We start from the raw sequence: 19,566 nt of genomic DNA, 5'->3' as shown, positions 1-19,566 counted from the left end.
ATTTTCTACGGTATTAACGCCTTTCTGAATGCTAGCGTGCAAGTGTTGAAGTCTTGTAAATACAATGTGTTGAAGAAAGCACTACAAGTACAGCCAATCATCACCCTAACAGCTAAAATGGCAGTGTGTAATCATTAATCGAGTGATGCAATGTGCTGATGTTCTTGAGTAGCACTGTGCTTTAGCTACAACTTTTTGCTGATATCGCCTAGAAAGGAATCCTGTGGGGGGGTTTGTGGGCTTTCTGCTTTTCACATGCCTGATATCATGCTCTTGAGATGCAAATATAAATGAAGAAAAAGCAAGGATAAACAATTTTCTATTCTGGGTCGGTCCAAAAATGATGTTAAAGTGAAGGAGGAGATGGTGAAAATGTGCAGAATTGTGGGTCTAATTATTAGAAGCCTAAACAACTGTAAGAAAGCTAAAGCAGAAGGAAAAAAACAATGATTTTGATTCCTTTTTGCAAACAGTACTATTTCGTAAAGAGATCATCGATTCACACCAAACCCATCTTTATCATGCCTCGCCACTCGGAATTGAAATAAAGGGAAAAGACAAGACAAGCCAACGTTCCAAAATGCCAGTTCATCCATCACATTATCAATGTTTTTGATTTAATTCATAGTATATCCATAAAAATCCGAGACACCAACCAACAGATATTAACAGCAATTAGGGGAGGGGGGGAAACAATCACAACTTCACAAAACTTTACACTAATTTGCATTAATTCCATTCAATATCCGTTATTAAACCATGGAGAGATGGACCGTAAGCCGAATAGCTAGCCTATCTTCCACTACAGCGAGATTCTCCTGTACGTTATTAGGCTTCCTGATACTGCAGCAATTGCATGCGACTTTGTACCCTTAGCTGCTCATAAAACCTTCTGATGAATTCTTCAGCTTCATCGTCAACCTGTACATTCCCACCATCATTCTCATCTTCTGATGAATAATCTGACACTCTTACCGAGAACGGGGAGAGAAGAGGGCTTCGCTTCTCTCCCGGAGCGAACTCAGAGGCGTGATCAAAATGGATGTTGAAAGTGTACTCAGGAGTCTTTGGAACCATGACAACTGCGCCCTTGCTCTCCTCTGCTTCAAGCTGCTCCTCTTCTATGACCTCGGGGAGATTGATACAGGGGAAATAATGGTGTTTGCGTTTTGGCATGCGGAAAAAAACAAGATCAGGACTGTTGCTGCATGAGAATTCATATTCTTGTAAGCCGAAGCTACCGCGTGCCAAATCCTTTGAGTGATGATGGTGGGTATGGTGGTGGAGGGACATGAGGTTGCTTAAGGACTTCCTCAAGAGCTTCCCTCTCTTCATCATGAGATTCATGTCCATGATCAACTTCCTCTTTGAAACCAATCCCTTCCTTATCATAAAGAAGGTTACCCTCAAAACATTCCATAGCCTCTTGGCTAACATAGAGTTTACCCTTGGATGCACCTCCATTGCACAATACTCTCCTTATAATTTTGTGGGAATCTGTATGATCTTGGTAACATTAACACCAAAGGGGAAGATAAGAGATTAGAGAGAGAGAGGAGGGCAAGTGGGTTTTCTTGTTTCCGCGAGGTTTGCTAGACCTCGCAAAACAAAGAAAACCCTGTGAGAAAACTTGAAGATGAGGGCTGTCCATTTATAGGCAGAGCTTCCCATTTCATAAAACTCGAGAAAAAACATTTCTATTTTAATTTGTTTTCACCAAGAAAATTAAAATAAAATAAAATAAAGAGGGTTAATCCATCTAGAAGGGAAATGGAAAGTAGGGGGAGCCTTAAGAAAAACATCACCACATTCAAATGGACCCGACAACTCTTTGCTTTCATATTACTATTTCAAGGAGGATTGCTGAAGCCTTGTCCTATTCTTTTTCCCGCATTATTATTGTTGTTATTCAGGATTTAAATCTTAGAGAAATCCGTAATAACTTGTTTGGGGGCACAGGAGTATGATCCAAATGGAGATTTATTAAATTAACTTTTTTTATGTTTTTAGATTATTTTCATACGATGGTGTTAAAAATAAATTTTTAAAAATATTATTTTAATGTGTTTATAAATAAAAAACATTTTAAAAAACAATTATTATTATATTTTTGAAAAATAAAAAGAAATTAAGGGAGGACAAGAGTCAAAATATACATGTTGTTAATGGTTGAAATGTAGGGTTCAAGACAGCTAACACGATGGTATTAAAAATAGAAGAGTGCGTGCGTGGGACATTGTGGTCGGAGGGACAGAGGATGCTTCGCTTTTTTCAACGGCTCAAAGGGCATATTATCTGGCTAAGCAAAACCCATCGGAGCCTCTCCTCATTTCATTACTATTATTTCAAGTAGGACCATGATTGAGTACTGACCCGCCCGGCGTAAAACCCGCAGGTAAAGTGGCCCGTTTTATGGGGATTAGCGCAATGCTTCCTTTATATTTCACTAAGGTTCTATATCTTACTGCAAAATAGTTTCCTGATTTTTTTTCATATTTAGCTATATTATTGAAAAAACTGATTAGTAAAATTCACCATTTAATTAAAGAAAAACAAGTTTTAGATAGAGGAAATTATTTTCTAGTTAAAAAAATTAAAGTGGTATGTGACGGGTCATGATTTTCTAAACCTCCCGTTTAAAAGTCATCATACGAAAGTTATAATCTAAAATGAAGTTATGTCTTTTTCGACGCCCAACTCTAAGTTGGGTCATGGCGCGTCCGCACCCAACTCCTCTTGGGTGCGGCATACAAACCGAAAAGTAACCCCACACTGAGTCTCTCATACTCCGGGCTTGGGCTAATAATTATGATACTCATCACATCCCATTGAATACGAATAAGCAGTCCATGCTTATATTAATTAGATGTGATGACACGAGCAGTAGAATAATATTATTTTACCATTACGATATTACATCTTTACCCCTTCTACGTTATATAAAGCAGGTCAAGTCAGGTAATATAAAAGGAAGCTTGAGTATACAGAAAAAATGTTCGAAACCTTATGCTCTGAGACATAAACACAGTCCTTATTCTTCTTCTTTAACTTCTACATTTTCTCCTCATTCTTCATCTCTATTTTCATAAAAGCTTATTAATACATTCATTAATATCTTTTTTCCACATAAAATTACCTTGTATTGACTTGATCTTCGAAAGGTCCTCCATCAACACCTCCAGGGGTCTCTACGAGACATTGTACAGATATTCACTGAAGAGAAGAATTACAACCTCTGAAAAAATCCATTAAAGAAAAAGTCAATATGTTTGGAAGTGAAGGTCGTAGAACATACCGTGAATAATCTACAAGGATCTAAAGAAATAATTCATTCCATAATATTCCATGTGATTTTTATAGCCTCATCAGTATGATACTTCGTTGTTTATATATACATATATAAATAATAATATGTTAATAAAATACTTTAAAAAATAATATTATTAATAAATAATAAATTAATAATTTATTTATATAAATAATAGTATATCGGGATGTATTAATATACAATATAAAAGTATATAAATTTGATGTATTATTGCATATAATACTTTAATTTATATAATATTGGAAAATATATTTGAATACAAAATATGTTATATTACATGGTAATCATACATTTTAAATCATATAAATTGTGCTATAAAATTAGAATACAATAGAAAAAAAATTTTCAATGTTCTGCAATGGTTGTCTATAATGTTTTATTTAAAATATTTTTTAAAATGTATAGTTATATTTTTATAAAAATAAGCAATGTATAAATACATGATATAATAAGAAAATGCACTATTACACTTTTTTTTATCTCATTCCTTTCTTTTTTAAATGATCAAATAGTTACATTTGATATTTTATATATGTAAGATAATTTTAAAAAAACATATTAATAAGTAATTTTTCAACTCAATCTTCATGGTATAAAAAAATATTAGAAAGTATTTTTTAGTTTATTTTTTATATAAACATCAAGAATCGAAAAATAATACTCTTTACATAAATTAATTTTTCATAAAAATCACTTCAAAAAACAAAAACTATTTTCTAGCAAATAAATGAGACATTTATCTTAATTTTTCTTACATGTTCCCATACATAGTCAACATTAAGAGAAAAAACAAGGTTTAATTGAAGATATTGGATGGTTAATTGACTAAATTAAAAATAAAAGAATAAATTTAAGGGTTTTTTAAAATACTATTTTTAAAGCAAACCCACCGGAGCCTCTCCACTTATTTCATTACTATTATTTCAAGTAGGACCATGACTGAGTAGCGACCCGCCCGGCGTAAAACCAGCAGGTAAAGTGGCCCGTTTTATGGGGAATAGCATAATGCTTCATTTTATTTCACAAAGCTTCTGTTTCTTTAATTTAGAAAATATTTTTATTCTTAAGCATTGAAAAATAATATATTTTACATAAATTTATTTTTTATAAAAAATACTTAAAAAAAACTATTTTCTAACAAATAAATGAGACATTGATCCTAATTTTTCTTACACATTCCCATGCATAGTTAACATTAAGAGAAAAAACAAGGTTTAATCGAAGAGATTAGATGGTTAGTTGACTAAATTAAGAATACAACAATAAATTTAAGGGTTATTTTAAATACTAATTTTTCTTTTTTATCACGATAAATAAATTCATATTCCTGCATGATTATGATGGATCAATATTTTTCCCTTTTTAGCACTCAATGATCATGGGCCCAGAATTTTTTGACCCATCTTCAAACACTTTTTAATGGCCCAGGTAGAACATTTGAGCCCAGAAAAAAGGTTGGGCTCGGCTTGAAACTCGAGCTCAAGAAGAGGGTTGTGGATTTTACAGATTGACCTGAGTTGATTCCCATCTCCAAACACTTTTTAATGGCCCGGGTAGAACATTTAAGTCCAGAAAAAGGGTTGGGCTCGGCTTGAAACTCGAGCTCAAGAAGAGGGTTGTGGATTTTACAGATTGACCTGAGTTGATTATGTTTATTTTTTTAGATTATTTTTAATTGGATTTTGTAATTCTTTTTGATTTTTTTTCTATAGAGATATCTTGATACAGGGTAGCATGTTTGACAAGTCGACTCAGTTTATTTTTTTGATCATTTTTAGTTCAATATATTTTTTTTCAATTTGACCCTCTAATGCTTATTTTTTTTAATTAAGTTTTTTTTTAAATTTCATTATTTAATATTAGGTTACTTGAAAATTGAGTTTTGTAATTTTTTTTAATTTGTTTTTTATGTAGTTATCCCAGTCTCATAACTCAAGTTACATGTTTGATAAAATAACTCTAATCGATCTAATATATTGCTATTTTAATATTTAAAAAACAATATTATTCAATATTTCATCTTATCAATATTTTTTAAAAACAAATATCATCCACTATGTAATACATAGAATTCCAAGTTCAAGATTAATTTTTTAATTAAAAAACAAAGTAAGAGAGATGCAACGCCGCGCAGGCCAATGATCAGAGAAAGGGATATAAAACTGGATTACAAGCCCATGTGACTATGTGAGCAAGGTGTAGGCCTTAGCAACATACCCTCATGGTAAAATTGCAGAAGCACACCATGATGGATCATGGGCTGGAGGCAGGCAGGCAGGCAGGCAGGCAGATAAAAGAAAAATGTGCAGAGAAAGGGATATAAAACTTGTAGCCTTCCTGGCTAAGTAATACCGTGCTGCTATTGCATAGAGATGGGTGAAAAGAGGCACCTTTTTTGACCACCCCCGCCTAACTCCAGAGGCAACTGTTGTTGTTATGATTAGCACTTTGCCCGTGGACTGAAACGCAGCTCCATTAAGCAACCACACAAAAATATCTCTCAGCACTGACAACTGGCTGAAGCACCGAAGTGCTTGTGCTTGTCACTGCAAGACAATTCTCTCTCCCCTTTTTGTTTAACGTATAAGGCTAAAGTTGTAAAATCACCAGTCGCCATTTGTGGCGATGATGGATGCTTCTGGTTTCTTCAAGGAATTATCTGCTAGGGGAAAGTACGTGGAGCTTGTTGAACATGGAGGTCAAAACTCTTTTATCACATTTTAAATCAATAATTGGAGCTCTGTTTTGAAGATTAATCTCTCAACTTTAGGGTTTGAAAAAAAATATAAACAAGAGAAGAAAAGTTCCCCCTAGGGCTAAAGAGGGGTCCCTTCTAACGATATTCCTGAACTTTAGTCCCAAGTCAAATCACTCCCTATACTAAAAATTCTAAAGATTTCACCCCCCTAACTCTAGTTTCTTTGCAATCCACTCCATTGACTAACCAACTTTACCATTCCCTCATCGGTTTTAGTGATATTTAAGCCCTCTTCGGCATTGCGATCCACCTGCAATTTTAAAAATATTTGAAATGTTTTTTAGTTTATATTTTTTTTTTATGTTTTTGAATCGTTTTAATATGCTGACGTCAAAAATAAATTTTAAAAAATAATAAATACTTACTATTATTAACATATAAAAACAGGGAGAAGCAATTTTAATTAAATATTATATAATTGATTTCTTGACAAGATATATTTATCTCTTAAATATGATTTTTCTTTAATTATCAACACAGAAACCTAGCGTGACTAGCCAGTAAGAAGGACCATATTCTCAAATCAAATTAGTTTAAGGGCGAAACCTTGAAGACTCTTAAGTTCAGGGGGTAATCTATAAAGGTCCAGAGTTCAGGAAGCATTACGACAACAAGGCTCACTTTTTAGAGGCTGGAAAAGAAAAAGGCGAAGCCAGCTCTTGGGCACTATGTCCACGAATAAACCAAAATTTGTGCCTTCCTTAGACCACACCAAGCTACAGGACGCAGACACGTGTCCTTCACCTTGTCACTTTTAACTTTTACTCCCACTTCAGGCACTTTTTCTTTTTCTTTCCTTAGTCCCCACTCGTTGTCTCTCTCTGTAGTCTGTATCTCATCCTCTCAATAGAAACATGGAGGAATAGAAAGGCGTTGTTTATTGTCTAATTCAGCTATATAAACCCTTCCCTGCTCTCGAACCCCTTCATGCCAAACCAGACCAGACCATTGAGTCTTTTCGCACAGATTGGGTGCAGCCTAAATATCTCCAGAAGCTTGAGCCCTGCTGTATATTTTTAGCGAGCTTTGTTCACTCATCCTCCTCTCTCGGTTTAGTTGTGTCTTGAAAGTTTTCGAGCAATAACGATGAAGAAGAAAGCAGGTGGGTTCTTGAAGAGGGTAATGTCCGTGTTGGCATCCATGGCCAAGGCTAAAACTCTGGCTCTGAAGAGCAAGACCAATGCCTTGAGGACGCGGTTGATAATATTCTCTCTACTCGGAAACAAGAAGATTATGATGAGCTCCATTACTGAGAAGCTCCATTCTCTGATGGGGCAGCATGAAAAGGATCAAGAAGAAGCATTGGAATTGGAATGCTTAGATCAAAACAAGGCCTTAGTGTTCCATAACCACCTCGACTCTATGTCGCCCCTCCTCAATCCTACTGACACCGAGTTGATGGAGAATATTGTTGCAGAGGATGGCCAAGATAACATTATTGGCTATGTCTATGAAGAAGCTGGCGATGGCGAGGAGAAGTATCCAGACCTTACCCACTCGCTTTTTGACTCTGAAGGTGTAGAGTTTGAAGATTCAGGAGTGTCGGTGATAGACATGGTAAAGAATTCAAAGCAAGAAGGGGAGACGTTCAGCTTGGAAGACGAGATAGACCATGTGGCAGATTTGTTCATCAAGAGATTCCATCACCAGATGAGGCTGCAGAAGCAACTATCCATGAAGAGGTATCAGGAGATGCTTCAAGGGGCTACTGCTTAATTAAAACTTTAAAGCCTTGCAGCGAAGGTCAAGAACCATAAATGGTGAAAATACTCGTAAAACTACAGCCTGTGTTTTTATGGCTGCAACATCCCAAGTGCTGGAATTGGAATGGATAATTTTTTTTTTTTTTTTTTGTAGATCTTGTAGTGCTGTACTTGAAGCTTTATAGCTCAATAATAAAACCAGAAAATCCAGATTCATCAGAGCATTTCCTCGTGATGGATACAACCAAAATCATATTCAAATAGAACACAGTAGTTCCAAAAATAAATCCAAAAAGAATTAATGTCAATCACTCTCAACCCTTACAAAAGAATTAAAAGCAGTTTGTATTTTATTATTGGTTTTGTGCTGGCAACAGTAATGTTTCTTGCCAGTGATAAATCAGGAGAACAAAACGAGAAATTGTCAAGATGATGATCCGTGAATTTCAAGTAAGAAAATATGGGAATGGAGTTCAATTGGATGTTAAGAAAACCTAATATTTAATTACTTGTCAATAATCTTTCAATTTTCTAGTAAACAGAATTGAAAGGCATACTTCCTTACCATTCTCTTCTTTGTTAAGAATGCTTTTTTTTTTTAGTTTTATAAAAATTTAAAAAATTAATATCAGATAAATATTTTAATTAGCTCCTTTTTCTTTAGAAAAAAAAATAATTTGCTTATTATTACCGTTCAATTTTATATCACTGCAAGAGACTTAGGTTTTGTCATCAATAGGGTGCCATCTTTGAATATGTTTTTGAATATGTTGAGGAATGTGATTGAGTTTTAAATGTTTTTTATAAAATATATTAAAATGATATTTTTTTATTTTTTAAAAATGATTTTTGAGATTAACAAATAAAAAAAAAATCTAAAATATAAAAAAAAATTAAAAAAAACCCTGAACCTAAGGTATTTTTTCAATGCCCAATTAATTTTTGTTGATAACCATAGAAAGCGTTTGTAACTAAGCTCGTATATCTTGCTAAAAAGAAAAATAAAAGAATTTTTTAACAATTTATTTTTTAACGATAGAAAATAATAAATAATCATTTTATAGGTTCAATCATCTAACGAGATCTACTCCAAAATACCAAATTAAGGGTAAAATTGATTGATTCTCCAAATTGATAAAGGGCAACATTGTAAACGATCTGATAGAGGAGGGATATTTTTGTAGCTAACCTATTTTTCCCCTCAACATTCCCTTTGTGAAAGAAATAAAACTAAAACCTACCCTCCATTAATCCCCCAAGCTCTGGGTTTGGAACAATTAGGGTTTGAATAAATTGTCCTCTGCATCTGCCAAAACCGAACTGCGGACAACAAATCCAAGTCGGTAAGCATTAATTCTCTCTTTTCTTCTGTTTTTTAGGAGATTGAGAAGGGGGGGGTTGCAAGCAATTTATTTACATATTTGTTTTTACGTTTTGGGTTTCATTCATCTATCTACGCCAAAGTGGTTGTTCTAATTTTTTTCCCACTTCGTCAATTCATGGGAGACGTTAACAGAGAGAATCAGGGCCGAACTTCAATGAGCACACCACTTGTTGATGGACTCACTGGTATCTTAATTTTCAGCTGCAATTTCTTCACCTGATTGCTGATTTCAATTTTTATTTCTTCTTAATTGTAAATTGAGTTCCGATTTCTATAACCGCGTGTGTTCTGCTTCTTATTTAAATATCTTATGTTTGTTGGGTGTTTGTTTTTTTGATTTAAGACTAGACTACTGTTAGATTGTGGTTGAATGAATTTCGTGTTCTTATCCTTTAGTGTCTGAGGCTGCGGGAGATGATGTGAAAAAGACCTCTAGAGACCAGAGAGAAGCGCTGCCCGGGGAGCCTATATGTGTTGTTTGTGGTCGCTATGGTGAGTATATATGTGATCAGACTGATTCTGATATTTGCAGCTTGGAATGCAAACAAACTCTCTTAGGGAGGGCTGCTGACACCCACCTTCCAGTTGGCCACCCACTTCCTAAACGACTGGCTGCAACTGATGAGTGCTTTTATGTTAGAGACTCAGAATCTCCTTTAACTAGCGATCAAACAGAACTGCTGAGGAGGAAGCTTGAAATCCATGTGAAGGGAGACTCAGTTCCAGATCCCATTTTGTCTTTCTCTTCTTGTAATCTTCCTGAGAAACTCCTGCACAACATACAGACTTTAGGATATGACATGCCGACACCTATACAGATGCAAGGTATTGCGGCTGCTTTGACAGGAAAAAGTCTGCTTGCATCAGCTGACACTGGCTCAGGGAAAACTGCATCCTTTCTGGTTCCTGTTGTTTCTCGTTGTGCGACTTTTAGGCATGGGAACTTATCTAAAAGTAAAAAGCCACTAGCGATGGTTTTAACTCCAACCAGGGAGCTTTGTATACAGGTTGAGGAACAGGCTAAATTGCTAGGAAAGGGTTTGCCTTTTAAAACTGCCCTTGTGATTGGCGGTGATGCCATGCCTAGACAACTGTACCGCATTCAGCAGGGTGTGGAACTCATTGTGGGAACTCCTGGTAGGCTTATTGATCTCTTAGCAAAGCACGATATTGAACTAGATGACATAATGATATTGGTCCTGGATGAGGTGGACTGCATGCTTCAACAGGGCTTCCGAGATCAGGTTATGCAGATTTTCAGGGCTCTCTCACAACCCCAAGTGTTGATGTATTCGGCTACAATGTCACAAGAGGTAGAGAAGATGGCAAGCTCTATGGCAAAAGATTTAATTTTTGTTTCCATTGGCCAGCCTAACAGACCAAGTAAGGCCGTGAAGCAGCTGGCTATCTGGGTGGAGTCAAAACAAAAGAAGCAAAAGCTTTTTGACATATTGATGAGCAAGCAGCATTTTCTACCACCATCAATTGTATATGTGGGTTCCCGAATTGGGGCAGATCTCCTATCTAATGCAATCACAGTCACCACTGGATTGAAGGCCCTATCAATTCATGGAGAGAAGTCTATGAAGGAGAGACGAGAGATAATGAAGTCATTTTTGGTTGGAGAGGTTCCTCTGGTTGTGGCTACTGGGGTTTTGGGTCGGGGAGTTGATCTCTTGGGCGTGAGACAGGTAATAGTGTTTGATATGCCCAATTGCATTAAGGAGTATGTCCATCAGATTGGGAGGGCATCACGAATGGGAGAGGATGGTACATCTATTGTATTTGTTAATGAGGAGAACAGGAATTTATTTCCAGATTTGGTTGAAGTCTTAAAATCTTCCGGAGCTGTGATCCCTCGTGAGCTTGTTAATTCAAGGTATGTGAAGCGTTCTTTTCCTATGGGCAAGGGCCAGAGAAAGCGAAAGTATGGTTCATGAGTTTAATCTTTGTTATTTAACTGGCACTATTTGCTTGCCACACATGAAAAGTCTACTCTAGTGCTGCTTACTAAATTCCTTGGCCTTGCTGGGTGCATGGACCAAGGAAAACACACTACCTTGAGAGCAACTTCATGACTGCATAGTGGAGCAAGAATCGTTACCCTTGACTTTTCAAGGATGATGTTCGCAGAGGGAGAAGTGGCCCACATAAATATGCTATAGCCATGCAATATGTTGGTTGACGACTATTTCCATAGTCCAAGCTCAATTACTTTTTTCTGCTGGTTTGTTTGTTTGGTTTACTTGGTCATTCTAGGAGGACAATGGACATTAAGAATTGGGTGAGAAGATGTGCTGATATTAATTCACCCCAAAGCAGTTGAGGCATGCATAATCTATGCTTTGTGGAAGCCACTCTCCCATCGACTGAAGCATTTTGATTTCTGGATGGTTTTTGGTGGCTCTGCTTGAAATACTGGGGCAGTTTCATTTTTTACTGAAAATATTTGCAGGAATGATTTGGGTTCTAGCTGAGGACCTCAAGGCCCTGGCTCTGCGACTTTGAGTTTCTTACGTTTCTTAGTTGAAGGGACTACACACCTTGAATGATTGTGGTTTTCAGCTTGGTCCGGCATGGAATTGAGGCGCATCTCTTGCAGTACTGAAGGAAAAAAAACCTGTAATGACGTGCTTCTATAGATAATTTACATATGAAACAATGAAAGTAGCAACCAGAATATTTTGCATTGAATACAAATCTGGCTCGAACGTATTATTATGACTAGCATATAAGCATTTAGCCCCGGATTTGAGAGGCGGGGCCATAACAATTAGGTCCTCGTTGTGTTGTGTTGGCTTGACCTTTTCTTCCCTTCCCACGCTAACTGCTGCTTACAAAAAAAAAAAAAAAATTGAAAATAACAATGAACAATTTATTGTGAAGGGCAGTGGCAGTAATTATTAAATAAATATATTGAAATAATATTTCTTTTATTTTTTAAAATTTATTTTTCATATTACTATATTATATTAAAATTATCTGAAAATATTAATTTAAAATAAAAAATTAAATATTTTTAAAATGCAAAATCAATAATTCACAGCTGCCAAAAGGGTTGATCCAGTGCTAGCAGCGTAACTCAATGGGCCACCGCGTAACCCAAAAGAAGAACAGTTGCGCGCGGGTCCACGCACTCCAATACAAGATAAATTATATAAAAATCATCAGTTCGGGCAGACGCGTTACGTGGAAGATTTATCTTACCAGCAGTTGCTTGCTAACCTTATATAATTAATTATGACAACAAAAATTAATAATTAAATTTTAATAATCCTTTATGTAACATAGATCATAAAGAACTCAATTCCCTGTTAATAAACTAAAAAGCCTATTGGACAGTTTAAAATTACATTTCTAAAAAATAACACTTTAAAAATAACCGGAAACGAATACCCGAAAATAAACGATATATTGTTTGTTTTGGTGTTTCAGGTTTCAACTCCCTCGCGAATAACATCATCAACCAACAACAACCGTACGATATCATCCAGCCAAAAAAGTTTAATGAGTCAATGCTTGAAAGTCTGCACATAATTCTAATCTCTTCCCTTCATTTCCAGCACCAGATCATTTCACCAACACATACAGGTAACTTCTCTTCTTCTTCTTCTTCTTCTTCTTCCACAACTCCAACTCTTTCTCCCATTATCAATTTCTTCTTTATATATATATATATATATATATATATATATATTATAATTGAACATCAACATGTCTTGTAAATCAAACAAATTTCTCTCATCAGATATACTGCCTCTTTATTTTTTCTAATCTGTTAAATGTTAATGATTTTCTACCAGGCAGTTCAGGTGTCCTTGTACCATAAGGTAGGTGAAGAAGGAACGGTTAGTGTTTGCGCCATTTCAGCATGAGAAATGGGACATGGAGCGTGGGTGAATCTTCCAGCTCAACTTCCTTGAGCAGTCAGCATGATAATGAGGATGATCGGATGATTGCTCTTGTGTTAACCGAGGAGTATGCCAACCTAGATGGAGGAGTCGCTAAACGCCTTTCAAACCTTGCACCTGTTCCTGTAACTTACCCACTTTTCCATTAATTCATAAATGCCTTTTTTTATCTATTTAATTAATGATTCTCTATCTATTTTTTTCAAGAAGAGTTTGTGCAATACTCGTAGAGTTAGAAAATGTCCGTGAGTTGTTTATGATTTTGCATGATCTATCTGTTTCTCGGCTTTGATAAGATTTTAATTAAATGTTCAGCATGTTCCGCGGATAAATTCCTACATTCCCAACCTGAGCGACGCCAGTTTGGATCATCAAAGGCTTCTTCAAAGGTATGTCCTGCATTTGGTAACCAATCGCCAAAAGGCAGATAAAATGTCGTTTTCTTTTGGTTCATGATTAGGATAAATGACAGCACTCATACACTTGCATGGAAATGTTTGAATTCTTACTTCTAGGTTTAATGAGAAGTTATTGATTCTCATTTGGAAGGAAAGCACAGCTTTTAAATATAGTATTGAGAGGGAAGGAGGGGGGGGGGTGTTGGTAGGCTTAGAGAAACTGCCAGTTTATGATCTGAGAGTTCAGCTCGGGTAAAATAATTGGTAAATCTCATCGACTAGCTTCAAGCCTTTAGTATTTTACACTGGAGACTGTTCAGGATATCAAATAGAATTTTCCTTTAAAACAGCACTATTTAGTTTGGGGTCTCATTGGGTTAATGCTAGAGTTTGTTATTATGCAGATGCTCAGAGATAACGTGTTTTTTATGTTTTTCTTTCAGGCTAAATGTTTATGGTTTATGTGAAGTGAAGGTTTCCGGGGATGGAAATTGTCAGGTATGTTGACTTTAGAAGTCACGTGGAAGTGTTTTCTCGCTCTTGGCCTGATGAAATAGTATTGATTTCTCCCTTCTTGATTTATTGCAGTTCCGTGCACTTTCAGAGCAGATGTTCAAGTCACCTGAGCATCACAAGCATGTTCGAAAGGATGTTGTAAAACAGGTGGGGGTTCTTTGAAGTGCCTAATAGATTTCTCTGAAAGGTGGATTTGGTTCAATAAAATCAGAATTAAATTGAATTGGGGCTTCTAATTTCAAACCTTTTCATGTGATCTTAGTGCTTTTGCTAAGTGAAGAACCGAACCAACCTCTTGTTGCAATACAGTAAAGGAATGATAAATAAATGTTTGATGGGATGTAAACTTCGTAGTCTAAGAACAGGACTTTGAGGGGAGGATGAAATGGCCATTAAGGACATCATGTTGGCTTCATTATGGACACATGTCACATCCCTTTCCTCTGGCCTTGCTGCTGGTGCTGCTAAATTCCAGCTTTAGATCCATGCCAGTAGTTCTGATGTTACCACCATTACTGCCACCTCATCTCTTGGACTCTTCCCCATATTGTGCAATGTGTTGTTTCTCATGTGTTAGCAGCACGCTTGAGTTGCAATGACCAACCAGCCTCTAAGTTGCACAATTACCACCACCACCTTCCTTCAAAAGTAAGTGGTAGTTTGCCATTTTAACTACTTTAGGATTCCGTCTGGCAGGTTCTGTGCAGGCATGATACCATCTCTACCTTATCGTCTTTGGCACTCAACCAGACTAGCACTGCACCGCATTACCTCAGCATATCAAACTGCTTGTAATCTCCAAACATCTGATTGTCAAGTCAGTCACCTTCTCGCTGACAGGACAAACACCCACAATGCAGCACCTTCAGTCATCTCTATGTCTTGCATGCCTCTAGTTTCTTACTGCTGCTACAATCAACATCATGTGCCTCTCATTAGACCAGGACCACTTTCTCCTTGTACAATTTTGAAGATCCTAACCCAACTGCCATTTCAAGCTGTGATTTTCTATAAATCTCAAGCATTTTGAAGAAGAATCTCATAACTAAGATAGCTCTTCATCATAGCAAAAATATTTCACACTCATGTCTAGTTTCAAGATCTGCAATCGAGTACAAAAGCATGGTCTGACATAGAAAGTTCTATATGTTTGACTCAACAAATTTTAGTCTAGCAATAGCAAAAGAGGTTAGCCATCTGTCAAGGCAAAAGAATCAACAGTGAACACTAATGTTATTTTACCTTTTCTTTTGGTTCATTTTCCTGTTTTAGCTGAAAGAGCACCGATCGTTATACGAAGGCCATGTCCCGATGAAGTACAAACGTTATTGCAAGAAAATGGCAAAGTATGCTTACTTAAGAATCATTTACTTTTTGTTGCAATTGACCTGTACTTTGTGGTTGCATCTACTTTGTGTTTTAGTTTTATTGTTAGTGATTTCAGTTTTCTTCTTGTAATTAACTGCCTAATGCAGGTCTGGTGAATGGGGGGACCATGTTACCTTACAAGCAGCTGCTGATAAGGTCAAGTATCTTTTTTTCAAACTGTTATGAGTTCCTTCAGTTCACTAATTTCGTAATTATGATGCATCATTGGGGTGTTAGAGGACTAGACCATTGTTGTAACATTCTTTACTTGAAATTATTGTGATGAGAAACATGGAGACTGTATTCAATCATGTTGGTCTCAGTTGCATTTTCTCCTTTGGAGTTGCTGCTTTTCTTTCTCCTTGATTTTACCTATATCAAGAGGTAAATGTAGTCGATCGGACTGAAGGTTGATAAGCTACCCTTTAATTGCAACAATTTTGTGGCTTCTGGAATACAGTTATTCAGATTCTCATTCATGAAGTACTTTAGTAATCATATGGTTATCTATTATTGGGTAAAGGGTTGATGGAATATGACAGTATAGCGGAGGTAATACTGCAAACAATAGCATTTCCTCCCTTCTAATTTAATGTAATTTAAATCCGCTTATCAAACCTGCACTTGAAATATTGGTGGGCGGGATTTAAGATTTGGGTGTTTTATGACAGCTTAATTAATAATAATAGCATAGAGACTTCTCCCTCACTTTGATTCTCTTGTGCTGTCTAGGACTGACTTTGTGCTTGTTTCACCATAGGATTGATTTTATACAAGATGTTGATGTTGAGATTGTTTCAGGGCTTCCATAGTCAAATCTGAAACAAATATCTTGTTGTGTTGTTTTATGTAGCATGGGATCACAGTCTTACACTAAATAGAATATAATTAGAAATTAGTAATGGATCATGAAATATGCACCTGGAGAAATTAGCCATTGGATGTCCAAGGGAAACATTTGGTTAAATATCTGGTGGAACAGTAGAAATTGTCGTACTGCAATTCTTTAAGCCTGGAACAAGGAAGAAAAAAATGTTATTTTGATGGAATGGATTGGTAAATATTTATTTTAATAAACACATGCACTCCAATGCTTAAGAATGGTGCAAATGTCTTCTGAAATTTTGTCAAGTTAAATGTCCCAATTTCCCTGTGAGCTTCACTTTATGATATGCTGCTAAAGTTGTACCATTTGGCATAATTCAGCAGCGCTTTTTATTATATTTCTGGTTTTTTATATGCAGTTTGCTGCTAAGATATGCCTTTTGACATCTTTTAGAGATACCTGTTTCATTGAAATTATGCCACAATACCAGCCACCAAAACGAGGTAAGAACTGCCTCTGTAGGCTGTTGTAAGACCTCTGATATTGTTGAACATTCCACTCGCATTACTTTGACAGAGAATTAATTCTCTCTGAAAGTCAGAATTTTTGAGAATTGAGTTTGTATTCAAGTTAAAACCTTTATGATTCAATCCAACTGACTTCTGCAGGATTTAATAATTTTTTTGCTTCCTGCGACTCAAGAGCAGGCAATAAAAGCCTATCAGCTCTGAAAAAAAAATTTAGTAGCCCATGTATTTGAATGTAAAAAAATAAATAAATTACAGGACCTTGGCCCATGTATGTGATTCCAATGTGCACTTCTGGCTAATTTATCAATGTTGTTGGATACGAAGTAGCAAAGATATGAAGAGGCCTTATAGCTCTAAATTTTGAATTTGGGAAAGCATTTATCTTTAAACATTGTATTTTTACTAAAGATGTTATAAATGCCTTGATGAACTTGGTACTTTTACCATCCTCGTTTACTTTTAATTCTTCATGATGCAGAGTTGTGGTTGAGTTTCTGGTCCGAGGTACACTACAACTCATTGTATGAAATCCGAGGTTAGTTTAAAAAATAAAACTTAATTCTCTTAGGTGTGATATTCTAATGGTTTTGTGGTCGTAAATGAAAAGGACCAATGTGGTTTTGTACTAAGATGCCTGGTTCCAATATCAGATGCTCCTGTTCCACGGAAGCCAAAGAAGAAACACTGGTTGTTCTAGATGAAGCCGAGACTGTTGATTTTGGTATAGCAATTGGGACCATTTATAAAGATTTTTCTACTGCACATAGTTTTGTTACATGTTGTGTTACATCTTCATTATTTCATATCTTTCTTATAGGAAATAAATTGTTTCTCTCTTGTAAAGTTATTGATTTTGTTTTGGGTTTTAAGAGGACATGCTATGTATGACATTTTCTAACTATTGATGCATTGGGATAGGGCTAATATTTTATTATCGACTCGTTATAGTGTCCTTTTCCATTCCTTATCGTCTCAGCTCGTCTCAAATAGAAGTTCTGGTTTAAGCTGTCAATTATGCTTGCTTGCTTTTTCTTTTTCTTTTAACAGGAATATTATTTACATGCTCTTGTTAATTTGTAGTGGATCACTGGATGTTATAAAATAAATAGCAATATATCTAAATTCTAATGAAGGGTTATCGGAAACAAACCTAGAACAAGCAGGAATTAAAGACTTAAGAGCTAGAATGGATAGCAAGATGAGGAAGGGGAGTTTTATTTGTTTTTAATTTGCTTTGGTGCAAGATCCACTTATATTGCTCAGGCTGTATCTGTTTTGGGATTTGGGAGTTGCGTCTTGTTTCTAGCATTTTAAATATACCAAACCATGCGGATCGCTGGAATCCAGCTTCTATTTGCAGAGACGATCAGGTTAGCGAGCAGTAAGCATGCACACAGGTCAGATCCTAGGCAAAACACGTTCTTCTTAGTCCTCCTATAAGATTATTTATTTATTATAGAAAGATTAATTGGAATCCATTCTTAAATTCCATAAGCTCCCATTAACAACATTGATTAGCATTTGGTTGCTTCCATGTTTTGCTGGTATCCATCTCCCGGAAGGAACAGAAAAACCAGCTGCTGGTGATGTGCCCCCAGATTAGCCATAAGTAGATTATTCACTAATTAACAGCCTGGTGCCTCTTTGGTGTTGCCTGACATGGTTTAACTGTATTTTTTTAAAAAAATTTAATTATTTTTTTGTGTTTTTAGATTATTTTGATATACTGATATTAAAATAAAATTTATTTTAATATATTTTCAAGCACGAAAACAATATATTATAATTCACTTGTTATATTATATTACATAGTGTCAGTGTGTGTCCCTTCAATGTTATCTCATTGATAAAAGCAATTCACACAACCAGCTCACGTGCTCTGATCCATCTATTGTCATTAATTATTCATTCCTTGATTTCCTCTCTCGGTGGATTGATTGAGCATTCCGACCACATTAGTTTATGCTAAAGATTAAAGGATAACAGGATACAGATTTCTAAGAGAGTAATGGAACTGGTCTTTTATCTTGCCCGCCTGCTCTGTAAAAAATCTATACTTTCACTTTAGTCCCTCCACTTTTAATTAAAAAATTTCTTATTTGTTATCATTGAGAAACTTGTCCCTCTAAACAAATATTTCTAAAAAGGGCAAAAAAAAAAAAGTCGTTTGTCTTTGGAACTTTGCAAAGGCGACGTAGAAAACTTGTCTCGCGCACATGAGAAGGCCAACCGAATTCAGGGAACCAGACAGTGGAAGGCAAGGCAGGGCAAGGCAACCACCGGCCTGGCTGTTCTGGTGGCTGCTACTTGTATACGTGCCCAGCTATCCATGGACCTCTCTCTGCAAACAAAAGATAGAGCTTACAGCTACACCACCACGTGTGGCCAAGACATGTTCATTCATCGACAGAATTTGGGCTTTCGTTTCCAATCAGATCCTAGTAATGTGAATTCATTAACTTTGTTGTCCAAAATTTACGCGTACTTGCTTCACATCTCAGCTGCTTTTCCTCCAATTTTATGGTAACCGGCAATGTTGTTTTGAAAATTGATGATGTGAAGTAACTTAGATGTCTCAAGGATCAAATAACTTAGAAATACGGTTTTGTTGAGTTGGATAATTAATTAATTAATTGATTTTAATTAATTTTTTTTAATCAATGTGGTGGATAGCTCGTACTTGGTGTTGTAGATTAATGTGACTTATGATTAGTATTTACATGTAAAAGATTTTATTGGATATATATATGGACTTTTAAATATTTAAATAAGTATTTTTTTTAGAGAAAAAATAAAATAATATTCTAAAGAGAGATATTTTAAAAATATATATGAAATAGAGAA

At 35.7% G+C, this 19,566-nt stretch overlaps 4 protein-coding genes across 6 annotated transcripts; 3 read left to right on the top strand and 1 right to left on the bottom strand.

The window, feature by feature from the left end:
* Positions 1-573: 573 nt before the first annotated feature.
* On the bottom strand, positions 574-1,638 carry LOC133683060 (uncharacterized). Its single transcript, XM_062106567.1, has one exon. It carries the CDS (start codon positions 1,462-1,464, stop codon positions 829-831), a length of 636 nt encoding a protein of 211 aa, XP_061962551.1. The 5' UTR covers positions 1,465-1,638; the 3' UTR covers positions 574-828.
* A 5,265-nt stretch (positions 1,639-6,903) lies between these two features.
* Positions 6,904-8,039, top strand: LOC133683061 (uncharacterized). The gene has a single exon (XM_062106568.1). The coding sequence runs from the start codon at positions 7,173-7,175 to the stop codon at positions 7,800-7,802; it is 630 nt and encodes a 209-aa protein (XP_061962552.1). The 5' UTR covers positions 6,904-7,172; the 3' UTR covers positions 7,803-8,039.
* A 928-nt stretch (positions 8,040-8,967) lies between these two features.
* On the top strand, positions 8,968-11,900 carry LOC133682706 (DEAD-box ATP-dependent RNA helicase 41). 3 transcript variants are annotated; one of them, XM_062106190.1, is made up of 3 exons: positions 8,968-9,132; positions 9,254-9,358; positions 9,570-11,900. In XM_062106190.1, the coding sequence occupies exons 2-3, from the start codon at positions 9,289-9,291 to the stop codon at positions 11,111-11,113; spliced, it is 1,614 nt and encodes a 537-aa protein (XP_061962174.1). In that variant the 5' UTR covers positions 8,968-9,132; positions 9,254-9,288; the 3' UTR covers positions 11,114-11,900. The 3 variants fall into 3 exon arrangements, with proteins under 3 accessions (XP_061962174.1, XP_061962176.1, XP_061962175.1); XM_062106192.1 differs by having other exon boundaries at positions 8,969-9,132; positions 9,296-9,358; XM_062106191.1 differs by having other exon boundaries at positions 8,971-9,132; positions 9,306-9,358.
* A 670-nt stretch (positions 11,901-12,570) lies between these two features.
* On the top strand, positions 12,571-17,656 carry LOC133681737 (OVARIAN TUMOR DOMAIN-containing deubiquitinating enzyme 12). The gene is made up of 10 exons (XM_062104857.1): positions 12,571-12,764; positions 12,977-13,209; positions 13,400-13,473; positions 13,926-13,980; positions 14,071-14,145; positions 15,271-15,344; positions 15,474-15,522; positions 16,611-16,695; positions 17,201-17,257; positions 17,373-17,656. Exons 2-10 carry the CDS (start codon positions 13,045-13,047, stop codon positions 17,417-17,419), a joined length of 681 nt encoding a protein of 226 aa, XP_061960841.1. The 5' UTR covers positions 12,571-12,764; positions 12,977-13,044; the 3' UTR covers positions 17,420-17,656.
* The last annotated feature ends 1,910 nt before the right edge of the window (positions 17,657-19,566 follow it).

Source organism: Populus nigra, chromosome 2, assembly GCF_951802175.1.
Source record: "Populus nigra chromosome 2, ddPopNigr1.1, whole genome shotgun sequence".
Taxonomy (NCBI): domain Eukaryota; kingdom Viridiplantae; phylum Streptophyta; class Magnoliopsida; order Malpighiales; family Salicaceae; genus Populus; species Populus nigra.
Note: the sequence above shows the minus strand (reverse complement) of the source record. Positions and strands in the feature narration are given on the sequence as shown.